The 20,146-nt window shown below is 47.8% G+C and overlaps 1 protein-coding gene across 4 annotated transcripts in view; it reads right to left on the bottom strand.

Moving 5' to 3' along the window:
- Window positions 1–76: 76 nt before the first annotated feature.
- Window positions 77–20,146, bottom strand: part of SYT2 (synaptotagmin 2) — a 114,619-nt gene continuing 94,549 nt past the window's right edge. For 2 of the 4 annotated variants that reach the window (XM_008976620.4, XM_008976621.4), the window contains exons 2-9: window positions 8,914–9,108; window positions 7,770–7,936; window positions 6,321–6,449; window positions 5,702–5,869; window positions 5,214–5,381; window positions 3,681–3,798; window positions 2,542–2,675; window positions 77–283 (exon numbers count right to left, since the gene is read on the bottom strand). In XM_008976620.4, coding sequence (XP_008974868.1) covers window positions 77–283; window positions 2,542–2,675; window positions 3,681–3,798; window positions 5,214–5,381; window positions 5,702–5,869; window positions 6,321–6,449; window positions 7,770–7,936; window positions 8,914–9,091 — 1,269 coding nt within the window. In that variant the 5' untranslated portion in view covers window positions 9,092–9,108. Of the gene's footprint in view, window positions 284–2,541; window positions 2,676–3,680; window positions 3,799–5,213; window positions 5,382–5,701; window positions 5,870–6,320; window positions 6,450–7,769; window positions 7,937–8,913; window positions 9,172–20,146 lie in introns of all 4 variants that reach the window. The other 2 variants (XM_008976622.5, XM_003823010.5) reach the window with 2 other exon arrangements.

Below are 20,146 nucleotides of genomic sequence, written 5' to 3'. Positions count from 1 at the left end.
GTTGCATAACTGAGGTATTGATAGCTCTGGATCTTGTCAGTGTCCGTGAAAGGTGTGGGGTCCCAGCCGCTGCTGTCTACTTGTTCTTGCCCAGGAGTGCATCCACCTCCTCCTCAGGCTTGAGCGAGTGCCACTGGGCGATGGGCCTCCGGGGGTTGGCCAGCATGTCGGACCAGTGCCGCAGCTCTGTGCCCGTGGCATTGCTGCCCACGAAGATCTTGCCTATGGCTTCGTTCTTGCCCAGCTTGTCATAGTCCAGCACGGTGACCACTACCTGGACTTTCTGCAAGGAAAACAAAGGAGGGAGGGAGTTGGCAGACAGAGACGTGGGATCCCATGACCAAATTTATCCTCCATCAACCTCTACTCCCAATGATTGGGAAGGTAAGGCCTCCCGGGGCTCCTTGGTTTCATCTCTGCTGCAGTGAAGACTGAATTGACATGGAGGCAGAGGCCACGCCTTTGGCAGCCTTTGTTTCTACCACTGGGCATTTATTGAGGATGTACTGTGCTCTAGACCCTGTTAAGCACTTGGAGGGGGAGAAGAGGGAAGGAAAAGTGAAAAGATGAATTTCACTTCCTCAATGAGATCAGCAGACATGTAACTGAAAACTTACAACATGAAGTGATAAAGGTTATGCTAGAGAGATGGGCACAAGGTACTGTGGAAACTTAGAGGAGGTGACCGTCCTGGGGCCAATCAGAAAAGGCTTCACAGAAGAGGTGACTGGGACATGAAGTCTGAGAATTTCTCTAGGAGGAGAAAAGAAGGAAGAGGATTCCAGGAAAACAGATTTGCTTGGGTAGAGGCATAGAGACCTGAGAGTGCATTTGGCATCTGAGAAACATTAGATGTTCAGTCATTGAGGTATAGGGTGAGAAGCAGTGAGGCAAGAAATGAGGCTGGTAGAGTAGGTTGGGGTCAGCCAAGGAGTTTGCATTTTGTCTTTCAGGCAAGCAGTAGGGGACTCCTGACGACTTTAAGAAAAGGAGTGTCGTGGACATTTGAGAGAGAGAGCCCTGGCATTGAGTTGGAAGATTTACTGGAGGAGGAGTGGGCCTAATGGCAGGGAAGAGACCCATTGGAGGATGCTGGAGGGTCTGGGAGGATGGATCCCGAATACCTGAACCAAGGCAGGGACAGTGGGGATGGGAAGTCAAAACCAGGTTGGAGAGGTATTTAGGAAGAGAATCAAGAGGACTTGATGATCAGCTGGATTTGCTGAATGCTCGATGCCTTTTTCCCCTGTGACTCCAGCCAACTCAGATTTGTCCTTCAGGACCAAGCTCTCTCTGGGAAGCCTCACTACAGTCCTCCGCTTCATGGACATTGAAGCTGTCGTCTCACTGTGCTTTACTAGACTGTTTACTGGTGCCCTCCCACTGTGAGGTCCTTGAGAGCAAGGAGTGTGTGGATTACACACTTATTTCCTCATCCCCTAGCCTACCACTTAGGAAATGCTCAGTAAAGTATGTTGGATAAATGAGAAAGGAAAAAGGAAATAGTCAGTCTAAGGTGATGCCCAGGTTTCTGACTTGGGCCACTGGGTAAATGATGGACTGTGGGGTCATTCATTGAAAACAGAATTCAGATGAAACAGGCTTGGCTGGGAAGAGGTAGGAAGAAGAACATTACATTGGTTTTGGGCATGTTGAATTTGAGATGCCTGGGTCAGGATGCTCTAGATCTAAAATTCTCTGTAATGAGGACTTCTCTTGGATTAACATTATCACTGAGCTGCCCAGTGTTCCCTTGAAGTATTCCATCAATAACATCATACACATCTCCATAGATGACAGAACCAACTCTGAAGATTCTCTTGTACCCTTGCCCCCAGCCCTCCTGAGGGGAGGAGAGGGGGTGGGATCAGCTCACTACAAAGAAGGAGAGACCAAGACTCCATGATAACCGACCACTCTGCAAGCCCCCAGCTGCGCCTGACTTCCCGCCCAAATGGGTGGGTGGGTGGGTCTCTTGTCCTACCACGTCCAGATCCCACTCATACCTGGAAATGGTGAAAACCAGACCTCATCTCCAACATTTACAGAACTTGCTGGTGAGAAGGAAGGAAAAATAGAGAAGGCTGGAAGGGTGGAGGGAGAGAGGAGAGGAAGCAGATCAGAGGAGTAGATGGGAAAGACCTAGAGAGCAGTGGAAGTGGGGCAGGGATGGCCAAGACAGGATGTGGCTGGACAGGATGGAGGTGGCACCGGCCACTCCCACCCTCTCAGCCAGCTCCCAACCCCTCTGGCACCTTTGCTATACCCCCGTACATCTATGTGCATGACCATGGTCCTTCAAGTCCTAAACGAATGATTTGCAGAATTTTTTGAATTAGTTCATGTTTATCTCCTCAGAAAAGGGGGATCCCTGAAGCACTTGGGAAGGAGGCCCCACCCAGGCACCATTAGACCTCGAGCCTTACCCCACCAAGAAAGGCTGTTCCATGGTCTCTAGGTGAGTTCCCTCTCTTCAACCTCCCCATACATGTTTGCCTCCCCAAACCCTGCTCCATGCCTAGGAACCCAGGGTTCCAGCACCTGAATCTGCTCGAAGGGGATCTCAAAGCTGAAGGACTCGTTGAAGTATGGGTTCAGGGTCTTCTTCTTCACGGTTGTCTTCTTCTTCTTGAGCCGCTTGCCATTCTGCATCAGGTGGATCTTCACGTACGGGTCTGCGGAGGGAGAATCCCAACCCCAGAGAGGTTCCCCTTAGCCCCCAGCCTTCCTGCTGAATGTACCAAGGCCTGCCCAGAGCATCGGTCAAGATGGGGTCTTCACTCCGCTGAGACCAGGCCCTCAGAAAGCCCCAAGTCATGCCATCCAGTTCAAAGGTGGCAAAAGGCTTCACCTCCAGGACCAACTGTGACCAGTGGGTTGTGGCTTCCTGAAGCATTGGGTGGAGGGCATTTCTGAGTCTAAGTAAGGCCTTGTGAGAAAGAGTCTGGGGATTCATCTGTAATCCTGTACTGGGGAGTGGGTGGGGAGTGCTGAAGTCAGGACACACATCTGCTGGGTCATAATCCCAATCCGATCCTCCTAATCTTGCAGACAAGAAACTGAGGCCAAAGAACAGAAATGACCTGCCCGAGGTCACACAGCGGGTCAGTGACAGAGCCAGGCTGGCACTGAAACGCGCTGGTTGGAGCCCATGCCCAGGGCTGATTCTCTGGGAAGGCAGCTGAGGCAGCAGGCTTCATCCACTAGAGCCCTGTGCCATGGGCCAGCCCCATTCACTGCCAGGTAAATGTGATATTCAGAGCATCTTCCACTCCCTTGCCTCACCCTCCCCTTCCCAGGGCAGAGCCAGCAGAGCCTACAGCCTCTTCTGGAAACATGTCTCGATTGTGGTGTCGTGCTTTGGGCTAAGCCCTGCTCATTTCCCTGGGAGAAGTAAAATCCTAAGTCACAAACTTATCTGGGGATGAAATTTCTCTGATCCTTTTCTCTGTAGCCCACAGTGCATGGCCAGAGAGCGCTGGGAAGGCAGCTCTGATGGGGACAAGGGGCCCTTGGAGAAAAGGAGGGCTTGGGAAGCTAAGGCTCCCCCGCTCCTCGAGGAGACATCTCAGTCCCAGGGCAGCAAAGTGTTCCTCTTCACTGGAGTGTGCAAACTCTGGGACTTGGTGCTGACTGGCTCGCTGGTGCCACCCAATGGCAGCCAGAAGCTCTCCACGTACCTGAAAGGCCGCCCACGTCCATCTTCTTGAGGTTCTTAGCCTCCAGGATGCAGACAGTGAGCTTCCCGGCCGTGGGCACATAGCGCAGGGAGGTGCAGATGTCGCCCAGCTTCTCCGGCTGTCCAGGGGAAGAGCAGGACTTGGGTCATCTCACCCATCCTAGTGCCTCTCTCATGGCTGACCTCTTTCTTGCCAAAATTAGCAAGGCAGTGATGTGTCCCTGCCTCCCTCATCACCAGTCCCCATATATGTGATGGCCGAGAAGGTCTTCCAGCATCTGACCTTGGGTCCCCCTGATGCAGTGCAACAAAGTCCCTGAAAGTGACAGGTTGGGACCTCAGGAGCCGTGGGCTGAGGATGCTGACAGATGAGGGGGGTAGAGGACAGCTGCGGTGGCAGGACTGAGGGAGGGATCCCTGGGTGGATCCGGGATCTGGGAGGTTGGGAGTATGTTTGCGCTCCCACCCCAGGCCCTGGTAAGGTGGGAAGGTGTGCGAGAAGCGGGTGGGTTAGCCACGTGTCCACCACCAAGGGCCCTGGGGGACTGAATGTCTCAGAAGCCTTCTTTCCCTTAACAGTCCCACCCACCAAGATCTCTCCTTGTGGACCATTCCACTTGTAGTATGATTTGTGGTTTTCGGAGCAATTTGCATCCCTTTTGTTACTATCACTGCAACTCTTTGATGTAAACAAGACAAGAATTCTTTGTAACCAATGAGAAACTGAGGTTCCCAGAGGCCATGGTTTGCTCAAAGTCACACAACAATTTAGCACTGTAGGCAGGCTGAGGACCCAGGGCTCCTAATTCCTAAGGCCAACACCACACTGCAGAGTCAAAGCTGCTCAAAGTCAAAGCCACCCAGGGCAAGACTGACCACATCACACAGGTCCTGGTTCAGGTGTGCTGGCCTTCCTCCCAGGCACAGGGGACAAAAGGGAAAAAAGGATGTCTTAAGCTTCTCTACTCAGCCCTCCATCACTGCCTAGAGTGTGCCAGGTAGCAGGGCCCTGGCCAAGACAAATGATTGATGCCCAGAAGGAAGAATGGCTAAAATGGAGTTTTAGGTACACAGCAATTGCTCAGCAAATATTTAGTGAGTGAATGGATGCTGTAGCAGTTCTGGGAGGACAAGTCCCTTTGCTGAGTATCCTTTAGAACAAACATGAACTTTTCTTGTGGGTGAACTGAGGCACAGAGGCATGAATCACTGGCCTTAGGTAATAGCAGAAGCTTAGGAGTAACAATAATAATGGTGTTTTTATTTATTTGAGTACCTACCAAATACCAGTCGCTGCGCTAGGCGCTTTATGCAGGTAATGAATCCTCATCTGTAAAAAAAGACTAAAGGAGGGAACCCGAGTCCAAAGAGTGTAAGCAACTTGCCCAGGGTCACACAGCCAGGCAGTGTGGAGCTGGGATCCTAACACAGGTCGTCTGCCTCCAAAGCCCACCCTGTTTCCATCATGCCAAGAGGTGGAAGCCCACCTGTACATTCGTCTTTCTGCCCAACCTAGCCTCTTCTCTGCTCTTACCTCCTCCTTTTCCCCGCCTTGCAGGTCTCTCCACTCCTCAATGGGCTGGCCGAGGTCCACTGTGTTCATAGGCACCTTTACCTCTCCAATGATGTCATGTTTGGAGAAGCGGTCAAAGTCATAGATGGCCATCACCAGAGTTTTGCCCCCAAGCTCCTGGTATGGCACCTGCAGGGCACAAGCAGAATCAGAGGGGGCCAGAGCGACTCACGCACCTCCAGGGGTGCTATGTGCAGGGGCCTGCATTCCAGCCCACAGGGTCCAGGTTAGTGTGCCGAGACAGACAAAGACCAAGGCTTTTGGGGAGCAGAGTGTGAGGGTGGGGTGGGAGGGATCCCGATCCTCCATAGAGGCCGGGGTAGCCCTGCAGTCAAGGCTGCCATTGTTCCAGGCTGAGCCATGGCTAAGGACCAAGGAAAGGTCTGTAGAACTCAGCAGAGAATTGGGATCAGGCAGGGAGCTGGAGTCACCCTTCCAGCCCTCAGCACCTTGAAGGTGAAGGTTTCATTGAAGGCAGGGTTCAGTGTCTTCCGATGGACTTTGGTCTCATATTTCTTCTTCTTGTCAGGAAGGAGGAAGACCTTGACATAAGGGTCTGAGGTGCCTCCCATGTCCAGGGCAGGCAGTTCAGCAGCCTGCAGAACGCCCACAGTAAGCTGTGGAGAGAGATGGGGAGAAGGGGCCTGAGTCTCAGGACTGCTCCAATACCACAACTGGCCCCAGACCCAGCACCCACCAATTCCGTCCCAGAGGAGGCAGTTGGGGCAGGGAAATGGCGGGAGGCTGGTGCTAGAGAGGAAGGTTGGTCTCCATTTCCATCCCAAGGAATTTGGAATGGCATTTAGGAAACCTGAGAAAGGGAAATTGCCTTGCCTAAGGTTGGTGGGGAGGTTAATAGCATAATCAACTTGGAACCTTCCCCAAAGCAGGCTGGTGGCCAAGCCAGCATCAATGTCCAGAGCTATAGGCCCTGCAGTTTCCAGCCTGCCTCATTCTATGGAAAGGAGTAGTGCCCACACATCTCTGAGGGAGCTGTTTCTATCCCCCTTCCACCCAACTCCCAGGCCTCTCCCCATTCCCCCACTCTGCCCCCACAGCCCTGCATACCTGATTAGCCTGAAAATCATAGTCCAGGGAAAACTGCAGTTTGCCCAGGTTCTCTGGCTCTTTCTCCTCCTCCCCTTCACCTTCCCCCTCAGTCAGGCCTGTCTCTGCGTCGTCGTCATCCTGTGGGAGCTGGGGGAGAGAGGGAACAAGTTAAAAGGGGAGGACCGAGAAGTCTGGCTTAGCACAGGATGACGGGAAACCAGCCCCTCTGTGGTAGACCCTGACTCAGAGCTGTGTGTGGTGGGAACACAAGAGGGAACGTGGCCCTGCCATGGGACCCTCCGCCCATCAGAACCCCTAGGTGGCTCCTCTACCCCCAGCCCTGTGTTTGAGACATGGCTCTGGTTTGGGCACCACTCTCCTGCCTCTGAGACACAGTGTGCTATGGGACCAGGCCCTGTGCCAAGTGCTCCATAGCTTCTGGGGGCTGGTGTGGGGGTAGGATTTACTTCCCTTGTAAGCCCTCTCCCAAACACTTTCCCCAGCTCAGGCCCCACGCATCCTGGGCAAGACATACCAGAAGTACGGTCCAGGCAGACAGGAGCAGAGTGAGCCCACAGAGGTGGAGAGAGAAAGAAGAAAGTGATGTAAGAGAAAATCCTGCAGCTCAAACCAGCCCCTGAAGTCACCACAGCCACTCCTCAAGACCAGGAAGGGCTACACCCAAGTCATCCTGGAACCCCTCCCAACACACTCTCACACACACACACACTGCAGGTTCCTTTTGGGCCCACATACATACACATACCTGCACGTGCAAGGACATATACACACACACATGCACTCAAAGGCCATTTAGATCCCTGGCTTCTGAGATCAAGCCCTTCCCTCCATCCTCCATATGGATTCCTTGAGCAAGAGATTCCTCCTAGTCACCCCCAAACAAACATGGGGGAAATGGAAGCACACAGAGGCCTCTGCAAACTTAAAAGAAGAAAAGGAGCTTTCTAGGCTGACCAACACCAAAAGACAGGGGAAAATAAATTATGATGTGATTAATGATGGATTCCACTTGGCTCTGTCTTGGTGCCTCAGGGTCACTCTTCTGCCTCATTTGATTCCCGCCCCATGCCCAGTTAGATGCCTCCCATGAGATATTGTCCTTCAGTCTCTCTGGCAGGAAAACACAGGGTTAACTGATGGTGTCTTGCTGGTGTGGGGGTGTCTCTTTCCGACATTTTGTCCCAGTAGCCTCACTGGGGAGTCAATATATTGTTCTCCTTCACTGTCTTTCCAGGGATGAGTTCATGCTAACACAGGAATAAGGCGCCCCCTCCCAGGGGCCTCCAGGTAGACGGTGTTATACTAGAGATGTAACTGAGAGAGCCAAGTTTTAAGGAGGGGAGCAGGTTTGGCTGTGGAAGCCCAGGAGCCTTTGCTTCCCCTTTCAGCATCAGGAAAGCCTGGGCTGAGCCCCTTCCAGTCCCCCTCACAACCAATGTGCCCTACCTGACCCCCTTTCATGTCCTTCATGTTCATGGCATTCTTCATGCCTTTGCCCTTCTCCTTCTTGTTCTTCTTCTTCTTGCAGCAGCATTTCTTGCAGATGCAGAAGCAGCAGGTGAGAAGCAGGAGCCCAGCAACCACAGCAATGGCGATCAGTGCCCAGGGTGGTACTGCCCACACAAAGAAGATCCCAGGGTCAGCAGTGCCATGCCTTGCAGCCCCTGACCCCGTAGCATTGGGAAAAATGGGTGAGGAATATGACTGCCATCCCACAATGCCCACACCCCACATTTTAAAAGCCACACACCCATGAGTGATTTGTATGTAAGGTGCATATACTTTGCATGCCTTTTCAATCATGCCTTGCTTTTTTTTTTTTTTTTTTTTTTTTTTTTTGCCTACTGTCCTTGTTGGTATAGCCTGCTAGCTGAGAGGTAGCAACCAGGTGTATGCATGGAAGAATATCAGTTTAGCTCTATTGAGTTTTACTAGTGTGATCTATGGAGGACTGGCTCACTCTAGAGAGGATGGGATGATGCTTATCAGTCCTTTGGCCTCTGCCCCTTGTTCCAAGTCTTGAGAGGGCTGATGCATAGCCAGATAGGCAGGCCAAGCTCCTTGAGTCTAGACCTAGACCGCTGCTGGGCTTTGCAAAACCCAACTGGGGATGGGTCCTGGGCTGCTCTCTGTGGTTCTGAAGCACCATCTCCCGCCAGTGTGGCTGCTCCCCCTTAATCTGCATCTCTGGTGTCTCCTATACAGCCTCTGCCAGAAATTCAAAAGCAGAGAGGGCTTTTATTTTCTATCTTCCAAAATAAATTTCAAAGTATTATTGGCAAACTTGAATAGTGACTTCTGTTTCATAATTTTTCATCGCCTTTTGGTTTCATCTTTAGACAGTTTTTTAAGTTATAAGAACTTTTCTTCCCCTGAGAAGTTGACGCACATAAACCCCCTTGTTTGCCACATTAGTGGCAGACCCTACTTCCCCCTCCCCGATTCCTGCAGGGGCTCTCCAAAAACCCAGCCTGAAATCTAAGCATTAGGAAAGAGCCCAGCCAATCACATCCCAGTGGTATCCCCACCCTTCTTCACCTCTCCCAGACTCTAGCCTTGCCCCACCCTCTCAGCCACCAGAGACACTCACAGGGAATCTTGTTTATCTCATTGAATAACTTCTCCTTCAGTTTGGCAAACATGTCCTCCTGGCTCTCCCCAGCACCCCCACTCTCAGTGGAGTTGTCCACGGGTCCAATGGGCATCGTGGCGGTGGTGGTGGCAGGAGCCACAATAGGCTCCTGGTTCCTCTTGAAAATGTTCCTCATGGTGGCAGAGGAAACAGCTGGGGACGAGATGTGAAGAGGGCAGGGTGAGCATCCAGAGGTCGTCTTACCCTGAGAAAGCCCTGCCCAAAGGACCAGGAAAAGCTCTTTATAGATCAAAGATATTTTGCATAATATTAACAACTGTAGTAAACCAATAATAATAGACATCATCCAATTAGTACACAGTCAGCCTGAGCAGCATAGCAAGACCCTATCTTTAGAAATTTTTTTTTTTTAGTTAGGCATAGTGGGGGCTGAAGTGACAGACGATCACTTGAGTCCAGGAGTTTGAGGTTACATGAGCTATGGGTGATTAAGTAAGGTTCTGTCTCTTAAAAAAAATAGTACATATATGTGCCAAGCACTGTGCAAAACACTTTCCATGCATTATTCATCTAATCCAAAAAATAACCTAATGGTTTTTATTGGTTCCATTTAACAGATGGGGAAACAGGTTCAGAGAGGTTAGATAGTTTTTCCAAGGTCACTTAGCTGTAAGTTCTGAAACTGAGGTTTGAACTGGTCTGCCCAACTCCAGAGCCTGTATAGCTAATCACTCTCCTATATCTCATTGAAATCTAACCTCACCACTCTAGGAAGGAGACAAGGTTTTACACTGAGGGCTCCTCTTTCAACCTCTCTCCTTGACTTCCAAGGATTTCTAGATACTACTCTGCCTAGAATCTCTGCCCAGCTCCATGACACTTGACTCTCCTCATCCCTGACTCCAATTCCTCCTCCTGCCCCGCGAGACTCCTCAGCCCTCTGCGGTTTCTTCACGGGCTCCCTCAGTGCCCACTCAGGGTTTGTTTTGACCTCTCCTGTAGGAAGACGGCACCCACATCTCCATCTCTAGCCCTTCCTCCCCGGTCTACTCTGTGGCCCCTACTCCAGGTTCATCTCTAGCCCTGCCCCCACATGCAGCTGTAGATTAGCCTTCCCGCATCAAAGATGTGATGTTTATTAATAACATAACCCAGACTTACTGTAGAAAATTTGGGGAGAGAGAGAAATCCCCCCATAATTCTACCCTCCAAAGTCAACTAGCATTTGGGGCATTCTATGCTGGTATTTTTTCTGAGTATGTTTTACATGTTGAGACCATATTATATATAGTTTTTTTTCAAGATTTTTTACATAAAATTTCATCATAAGCCTTTTCCTTTATTGTTTTTTATTATTAAATAGCTACATAATATCCTACTACATGGTAACACCATAATTTTTTTAGCCATTCCACTATTAGACATTTAGGCAGTTTTCAACTTTTTGCTAGTAAAACACTGAGCATAAATGTTGGTCTTCATTTAAGGCAATGTTCTTACGAGCTTCCAAACTCTGCCCCCCATAATTCTGTCCTCTCCACCAAGCTCTTTCTGCTCTCAGGGCTATGCACTTATTTCTCAACTGAAAGTCCCATGAGGGCAGATCCTGTGTTGGCAACAGCACCCCTTGTGCCAAGCACACAGCGGGCACTCCGGGTATTTGTTGACTGAGCTCCTCTGAGGGAACATAGCAGCATACACCCACAGGTATTCCAGGATGCAAGAATAAACAGCACAACTCCTTGAGGCATCTGTTTTACTGAATGGCAATTTACAGTATTTTTAAATTAAAACAAGCTGGAAATATAGAGTAGGATGCATACAGCACAAGAATTTAAAGAAAAAATGTGAGACTTTTCTCACTGCATGTTAGGTATGAGTTAACTCTCCTCTAGACTCAGGGTTCTTCTGAAGGAACATTTTAGGAGCTCTTAAGTTCTGTCCCTTCCTTTAAAAACCTGCTGAGATCCCCTCCCCAGCCCTGGAGACTGCTCCAGCCTTAAGTACTTGTGGTGACCTGTACATTGATGCAATGTAGGTTCATTCACCAAGCATTTGTTAAACTCTTACTATCTGCCATGTTGAAATAGCCTTGACCCCAAAACTGGTCTTGAAGTGAAAAACCAAGGTCCACTGGACTTCGCCTCTGGGGACAAAGAGATGGGTCCGGTTTGGCGGGAACTGCAAGTAGCCACACAAAGGGATAAAGATGTGTGTCCAGGGCCTTCCGCCATGTCCATCTCCCCTCACTTCTACCACACTGTTCAGGGCTCTGTGACCTTTTTTTTAAAAAACAGCTTTATTGAGATGTAATTCACATATGTCACCCATTAAAGTATACAGTTCAGTGCATTTTATTGTATTCACAGAATAGTGGAACAATTAGCATAACCTAAGTTAGAACATTTTTGCCACCTCAAAAAGAAACCCAGTCCCATTAGCAGTCACTCTCCATTCCCATCCTCTTCCCAGCTCCAGCAACCACTAATCTACTTTCTGACTCTATAGATTTGTCTATCCTAAACATTTCCTATCAATGGAATTATAAAATATGTGGTCTTTGTGACTGGCTTCTTTCATTTAGTATGATGTTTTCAAGGTTCATCTATGTTGTAGCATGTATCAGTATTTCATTCCCTTTTTATTGCCACATAATATTCCATTGTGTAGATAGAAAATTTTTTTTTTTTTGGAGACAGGGTCTCACTCTGTCACCCAGCTGGAGTGCAGTGGTGCAACCACTTACTACAGCCTCCACCTCCAGGGCTCAAGTGATCATCCCACCTCAGCTTCCCGAGTAGCTGGGATTACAGGTGCATGCCATCACACCAAGCTAATTTTTTAATTTTTTGTAGATATGGGGTCTCCCTATATTTGCCCAGGCTGGTCTCGAACTCCTGGCCTCAAGCAATCCTCCCACTTCAGCCTCCAAAATGTTGGCATTACAGGCATGAGCCACCGCACCTTGCCTAGAACATATTTTATATTTATCCATTCATCAATTTATAAATATTTGGGTTATTTCCACTTTGGGCTATTTTATAACTAAATATAGCTAATAATATCCCACTTGTGGGATATTACGAATAATGCTGCTATGAACATCCATGTATAAGTTTTTGCATGGACATATGTTTTCATTTCTCTTGGGTATATACGTAGGTATGGAATTGCCGGGTCATAACTATGTTTGACATTTTAAGGTGCCAGCACCAATTTATGTTCCCACCAGCAATGTATGAGGGTTCCAAGTTTTCCACATCCCAGACAACACTTCTTATTTTTTAATTATACTTTAAATTTTAGGGTACATGTGCACAATGTGCAGGTTAGTTACATGTGTATACATGTGCCATGTTGGTGTGCTGCACCCATTAACTCGTCATTTAACATTAGGTATATCTCCTAATGCTAACCCTCCCCCCTCCCCCCACCCCACAACAGGCCCCAGAGTGTGATGTTCCCCTTCCTGTGTCCATGTGTTCTCATTGTTCAATTCCCACCTATGAGTGAGAACATGCGGTGTTTGGTTTTTTGTCCTTGCGATAGTTTGCTGAGAATGATGGTTTCCAGCCTCATCCATGTCCCTACAAAGGACATGAACTCATCATTTTTTATGGCTGCATAGTATTCCATGGTGTATGTGTGCCACATTTTCTTAATTCAGTCTTATCATTGTTGGACATTTGGGTTGGTTCCAAGTCTTTGCTATTGTGAATAGTGCCGCAATAAATATACGTGTGCATGTGTCTTTATAATCCTTGACTTATAATCCATGACTTATAATCCTTTGGGTATATACCCAGTAATGGGATTGCTGGGTCAAATGGTATTTCTAGTTCTAGATCCCTGAGGAATCGCCACACTGACTTCCACAATGGTTGAACTAGTACAGTCCCACCAACAGTGTAAAAGTGTTCCTATTTCTCCACATCCTCTCCAGCACCTGTTGTTTCCTGACTTTTTAATGATTGCCATTCTAACTGGTGTGAGATGATATCTCATTGTGGTTTTGATTTGCGTTTCTCTGATGGCCAGTGATGATGAGCATTTTTTCATGTGTCTTTTGGCTGCATAACTGTCTTCTTTCGAGAAGTGTCTGTTCATATCCTTTGCCCACTTTTTGATGGGGTTGTTTGTTTTTTTCTTGTAAATTTGTTTGAGTTCATTGTAGATTCTGGATATTAGCCCTTTGTCAGATGAGTAGATTGCAAAAATTTTCTCCCATTCTGTAGGTTGCCTGTTCACTCTGATGATAGTTTCTTTTGCTGTGCAGAAGCTCTTTAGTTTAATTGGATCCCATTTGTCTATTTTGGCTTTTGTTGCCATTGCTTTTGGTGTTTTAGACATGAAGTCCTTGCCCATGCCTATGTCCTGAATGGTATTGCCTAGCCTTTCTTCTAGGGTTTTTATGGTTTTAGGTCTAACATTTAAGTCTTTAATCCATCTTGAATTAATTTTTGTATAAGGTGTAAGGAAGGGATCCAGTTTCAGCTTTCTACATATGGCTAGCCAGTTTTCCCAGCACCATTTATTAAATAGGGAATCGTTTCCCCATTTCTTGTTTTTGTCAGGTTTGTCAAAGATCAGATGGTTGTAGATACGCGGCATTATTTCTGAGGGCTCTGTTCTGTTCCATTGGTCTATATCTCTGTTTCGGTACCAGTACCATGCTGTTTTGGTTACTGTAGCCTTGTAGTGTAGTTTGAAGTCAGGTACCGTGATGCCTCCAGCTTTGCTATCTATGACAAACCCACAGCCAATATCATACTGAATGGGCAAAAACTGGAAGCATTCCCTTTGAAAACTGGCACAAGACAGGGATGCCCCCTCTCACCACTCCTATTCAACATAGTGTTGGAAGTTCCGGCCAGGGCAATCAGGCAGGAGAAGGAAATAAAGGGTATTCAATTAGGACAAGAGAAAGTCAAATTGTCCCTGTCTGCAGATGACATGATTGTATATCTAGAAAACCCCATCGTCTCAGCCCAAAATCTCTTTAAGCTGATAGGCAACTTCAGCAAAGTCTCAGGATACAAAACCAATGTGCAAAAATCACAAGCATTCTTATACACCAACAACAGACAAACAGAGAGCCAAATCATGAGTGAACTCCCATTCACAATTGCTTCAAAGAGAATAAAATACCTAGGAATCCAACTTACAAGGGATGTGAAGGACCTCTTCAAGGAGAACTACAAACCACTGCTCAATGAAATAAAAGAGGATACAAACAAATGGAAGAACATTCCATGCTCATGGGTAGGAAGAATCAATATCATGAAAATGGCCATACTGCCCAAGGTAATTTATAGATTCAATGCCATCCCCATCAAGCTACCAATGACTTTCTTCACAGAATTGGAAAAAACTGCTTTAAAGTTCATATGGAACCAAAAAAGAGCCCGCATTGCCAAGTCAATCCTAAGCCAAAAGGACAACACTTGTTATTATGTCTTTTTGTTTATAGTAATCCCAGTGGAGGTGAAGTGGCATTTCATTGTAGTTTTGATTTGCATTTCCCTGATGTCTAATGATGTAGCATATCTTTTCATGTGCTTATGGGCCATTTGTATATCTTCCATAGAGAAATACCTATTCAAATCCTTTGGTCATCTTAAAATATTTTGTCTTTTTATTATTGAGTTGTAAGAATTTTTATATATTCTGCATACCAGTTCCTTTTTGAACATATAATTTGCAAATATTTTCTCTCATTCTGGGGTTATATTTTCATTTTGTGTGTGTGGTGTTTTTTTGTTGTTTTTGAGATGGAGTTTCACTCTTGTTGCCCAGGCTGAAGTGCAATGGCACAATCTCAGCTCACTGCCACCTCCACCTCCCAGGTTCAAGTGATTCTCCTGCCTCAGCCTCCCAAAGTATCTGGGATTGTTATAGGCGCTCACCACCATGCCTGGCTAATTTTTGTATTTTTAGTAGAGACGGGGTTTTACCATGTTGGCCAGGCTGGTCCCAAACTCCTGACCTCAGTTGATCTGGCTTCCTCGGCCTCCCAAAGTGCTGGGATTACAGGCATGAGCCACTGTGCCTGGTCATATTTTCAGTTTTTAATGGTGAAGCAAAAAAGTTTTCAATTTTGATGATGTCCAATTTAGCTATTTCTTTTGCTGCCATATTTTTGGTGCTATATCCAAGAAACCATCACTAAACCTAAGGGCACTAAGATTTACTCCTTTGTTTTCTTATGGGAGTTGCATAGTTTTAGCTCTCACATTCAAGTCTACAATCCACTTATTTTTTAAGACAGGGTCTCACTCTGTTACCCAGGCTAAAGTGCAGTGGCATGATCATGGCTCACTGCAGCCATGGCCTCCTGAGCTCAAGTGATCCTCCAGCCTCAGCCTCCCGAGTAGCTAGGACTACAGCCATGTGCCATTACACCTGGCTAATTTTTAATTTTCTTCTAGAAATTAGGTTCCACTATGTTTCTACAATCCACTTTGAGTATGGCGTAAGGAAGGGGTTCACATTCATTCGTTTGTATGTGGATATCCATTTGGTATATAACATTTGTTGAAAAGACTATTCTGTCCTCCATCCAGTTGTCTTAGTTCCCTTGTAAAGTATCAACTGACCACAAATATGAGGGTTTATTTCTGGACTCTCAATTCTATCTTTATGTCTAACTTCATGGCAATACCACACTGATTTTTTTTTTTTAATAGCACCTGCCTACTATTGACCATATTGTCGTGATTACTGTAGCTTTGTAGTAAGTTTTGAAATCAGGCAGAATGGGTCTTCCAACTTTGTTTTTTGAGCCAAGGTCTCACTCTGTCACCCAGGCTGGAGTACAGTGGTGTGAACATGGCTCACTGCAGCCTTGACCTCCCGGGCTCAATTGATCCTCCCACCTCAGCCTTCTGAGTAGCTAGGACTACAGCCCCATGCCACCACAACTGGCTAATTTTTGTATTTTTGTAGAGAAGGGGTTTCACCATGCTGCCCAGGCTGGTCTCGAACTCCTGGGCTCATGCAATCCACCTGCCTTGGCTTCCCAAAGTGCTGGTGCTACAGGCATGAACCACTGCACCAGGCCTGTTCTTCTTTAATCAGGATTGTTTTGGCTATTCTGGGTTCCTTGCATTTCCATATGAATTTTAGGACCACCTTGTTAATTTCTACAATATAGCTGGAATTTTGATAGGCATTGTGTTGAATCTGTAGATCAGCTCAGGGATCATATCAACAACATTGACTTTTCCACTATTTTTCCACTTATTTAGACCTTTAATTTCCTTCAAGATTGTTTTGTAGTTTTCAACTACAAATCTTGCACTTCTTTTGTTCCTAGGTATCTTATTCTTTCTGATGTCATTATAAATGGAATTGTTTTCTTAATTTCACTTTCAGATTGTTCGTTGCTAGTGTATAGCAATATAATAGATTTTTGTATCTCAGTCTTGTACCCTGCCACATTGCCGAACTCATTGGTTTTTTTTTTTTTTTTTTTTCCAGACAGAGTCTCGCTCTGTCGCCCAGGCTGGAGAGCAGTGGTGCAATCTCGGCTCACTGCAACCTCCGCCTCCTGGGCTCCAGCAATTCTCATGCCTCAACCTCTCTAGTAGCTGGGATTATAGGCATGTGCCACCATGCCCGGCTAATTTTTGTATTTTTAGTAGAGACGGGGTTCCACCATGTTGGCCAGGCTGGTCTTGAACTCCTGACCTCAGGTGATCCGCCTGCCTCCACCTCCCGAAGTGCTGGGATTACAGGCATCAGCCACCGCATTCAGCCTGAAATCATTTGTTCTAATAATTTGTGTGTGTGTGCATGTGTGTGTGTGTTGGTGGATTCCTTAGGATTTTCTATATATAGAATCATGCAAATGAAGATAGTTTTCCATTTTCTTTTTCTTCCCTAATTGCCGTGGCTAGAACTTCCAGTCCACTGTTGAACAGAAGTGGTGACAGTGGGAATTCTTGTCTTTTTCCTGATCTTTGGGGGAAAATCTTTCAATCTTTCTTCATTTAATATAATGTAAGCTGTGGGCTTTTTGTAGATGCCATTTATCAGGTTGAGCCTAGCTCCTCCATTCTACCCTTGCTGCTGGATTGGCAGTCCTCCTCCCCTTTCTGCAGACAGCTCCCCACAGCCAGTCCACGGTCCCTGCAGCACCCCACCCTCTCACTCTCCACTGCAGGGCAGGCAGGAGGCAGCACAGGCTGGGGGAAGAGGCTGAATGTAGTCCCAAGAATGCCAACCACTTGTCATTTGACTCCAAAAATCCCTTTGTGAAACTTGATTTCTTCAATATAAAATTGTGGAAAATAATACCTACTTTTCAGAACTGCCGTGAAAATTTTAAAAATAAATTTGGTTGTGTCTGGCACATAGAGGGCATTCAATAAATGTGGGTTGGATGTGAATCTGAGAAGTGTTCATTGAACCTTATCTGAGGCACCTGGAAGTGGCCCTGGCACCGTAGAGGGACCCAAGGTTCATGGTGGATGCAGGCCTTCTCTCCAAGACTGACCGTCCAGAAATGGTCCTGTAGCAAAGTAAAGCTGCTTGGTGTCAAATAAACCAGCCAGGAATGAAGACGCTTCATGCTCCTGAGGTTCAGGGAATCTGCAGGCCAGGAATGAAGGGGGAGAACTGCATCTCAGGAGTGTTGGAGTCCAAGAAAAGGAGATTAGACTTCCCTCTATACCCAGCAGGAACCACTGAAGGGTGCTGAGCAGTTATAAGTGGGGTTTGTGAAGTTAGCTCCATGGGGAGTGGAGCAGGGAGGCTGGTTCCACAGACCAGAAATGGTAAAGACCTGCACTAGGATGGGAAGGTAAGGAATGGAGTAGAGAGAACAGATGTGAGAGACACATTCATTCATTCACTCACTCACTCAAGTATTTACTGAGCTCATATCATGCTTCCCTCATGGAATTTACCATGCACTTCACATAAGTGCATATAAAATTGTAATTATGAGAAGTGCAAGAAAGGAGAGCCATCTGGTGGTGGTGAGCATTTATAATGGGGCATACGTGAATTAATCTGGGAAAGCAAAAGTGCTTTCTTGAAAAATTGATGATTGAACTGAGACCTGAAGGGTGAGTATTTATCCAGGTAAAGAGGAGATGAAAGGGCAGCCTAGGCAGAGAGCACAGCCTATGCAAAGGCCCAGAGGTGGGATGCAGTGTGGTGAGTCCAAAGCCTGAGAGAAGGCCAGGGCAGCTGGAGTGGATGGATCATGGTTCAGGGTGAGGCTGGCAGGCCGGGCAGGGCAGGATCAGGGGCACCATAGGCTGCGTCAAGGAGTTTTGTCTTTCCCAAAGAGGAATGAGAAGCTGTGGGAGGCCTTTTAGGGTGGGGGCAGGGGTAACATGTACAAATGTATATTTTAAAAGTTTCGCTTGGGCTGTCGTGAGTAAAAAGACTAGGGTGGAGCATAACTCCAGAGGAAAGCGGGGAAAGAGTTGAAAACAGCCAATAACAAATGTCATCCCCGAGCTCTTATGAAAGACAGACGGCATTCCCGGGGAATCCACCAGAGGAAAATGACTTAGAGCTGCAGAGAGGGAATGTGGGGAGTCCATGAAGCAGCAGCAGCAGATTGGAAGCTTTTCCAGACTCCAACAAAACCAGGAGGCCATAGCTGCCCAGACAGCAAGGGAATAGAAGATGCCTGAGGAGGCTCATGTCAAAGGCAGGCATGGGCAGTGGGCCCAGAGAGTGGATGGGGTGGATTCAGGGCCCATCTCTCAGTTATGCACCCAGTACATGGCACCAGGTGCTGAGACCAGAAGCCTTGGGGTCATCCTTCCCATCCATGTGGGGTCACCCCCCACATCCCAGGTGTCTGCAAACTCATCAACCACCCACAATGCCTTCCAAATCTGGCCACTTTCCACCCTCCAGCTGGAGTACCACAGTAGCCTCCTATCTGGAAGCTTCCACTCCCCTCCACTCAGCCTGATCTCCACACTGCAGCCAGACTGATCTATTTAAAACCCTCCTGTGGCTTCTTGTCACATTTAGAATAAGATCCCTGCCTGGCCTGGCCCCTGGCTGGCTCCCACAGGCATTTCCTGTCCTTGCTCTCAGTCACACAGTTCCTGCCATGCTGGCCTCTTGCCACCAGCCACAAACCCACCAAACAGACCCCCATCCCACAGCCTTGGCACTTACTCTCCCTCAGCCTAGAATGCTCTTCCTGGAGAAGTCTCCCTGACCTCCCTGGGCCACCATCAGCCCCTCTAGTCTTCTTTTCCCACCATGGTCCGTGGTGCCTACAACTTGTTCGCAATTCCCCACACTCCCTTGGCATTTCTGTGGTATTCACCTGGCAAAGCGCCAGCCCTGGAGAAATCCCACTGACAGCTTTCTCCTTCTCCATGGCTACCTCCGACTGCTGAGCCCCCTGGTGAAAATCCCCCCACAGTGCAAGGGCAGCCTGTATCCCATCAGTCCCCAGGATCACCCAGGCCCTCTGCACTGCACAGAAACTGCAGGAAACGCCTCCCCACCAGCTTTGCCTCCTCCTCCAGTTTCCGCAGGCCTGTGGCTCCCTCACACCCCTCCTCTCTCTTTGCTGTTATTTTAAAGAAAAACAGAAGCGAGAAATCTCTCAAAATGTCCCAACCTTGGGTCAAACCACAGACCTTTCCTCCTGACCCCTTGTGAGTTGAGGGCTTTTCCTCTGGTTAAGCCAGTTCCCGTTCCTGTGCAGGATCCCTCCTGACTTCTCAGGAAGTCTTTGCCATCCCTGCCCTTTCTTGTGCCTAACATTTCCCCCTTCCCTCAGCTGAGGCTGGACCAGTCCAGTTTATCACATCACCCACCAAAAATGAGCCCCACCTGCTGCCTTGTTCTCCCCTTCGTGACCACACACACACACTTGCACACACATACACATATGCACACACATATACACACATGTGCACACACGCACACATGGTCCCCATTTCGTCACGTCCACCTCACTCATCAGCCCCTCCATTGTGGCTTCTGCCCCATCCCTCTGCTGAAGTAGCTCTTTTTAAAGTCATGGATGATGAACACAAGGTCACTAAACCCAGGGTGCATTTTCATTTTCCTTGAGCTGGACCCCTGAGCTGTGGTCAGCTGGCCGCTGCCTGCTTTTGTCATAACTGTGACTACTCCTCCTTCGGTTGCCTCAGGCTTGCACTTGAGGTCCTTCCCTTCTCAGCCATGGTGTCTCCCTGCGTGGTTCCTTCTGCACCCAGGCATCAGTGCCATCCTCTTCTGT

This window comes from Pan paniscus, chromosome 1 (genome assembly GCF_029289425.2).
Source record: "Pan paniscus chromosome 1, NHGRI_mPanPan1-v2.0_pri, whole genome shotgun sequence".
In the NCBI taxonomy this organism is placed as follows: Eukaryota; Metazoa; Chordata; class Mammalia; order Primates; family Hominidae; genus Pan; species Pan paniscus.
This window is presented reverse-complemented; position numbering and strand designations above follow the sequence as displayed.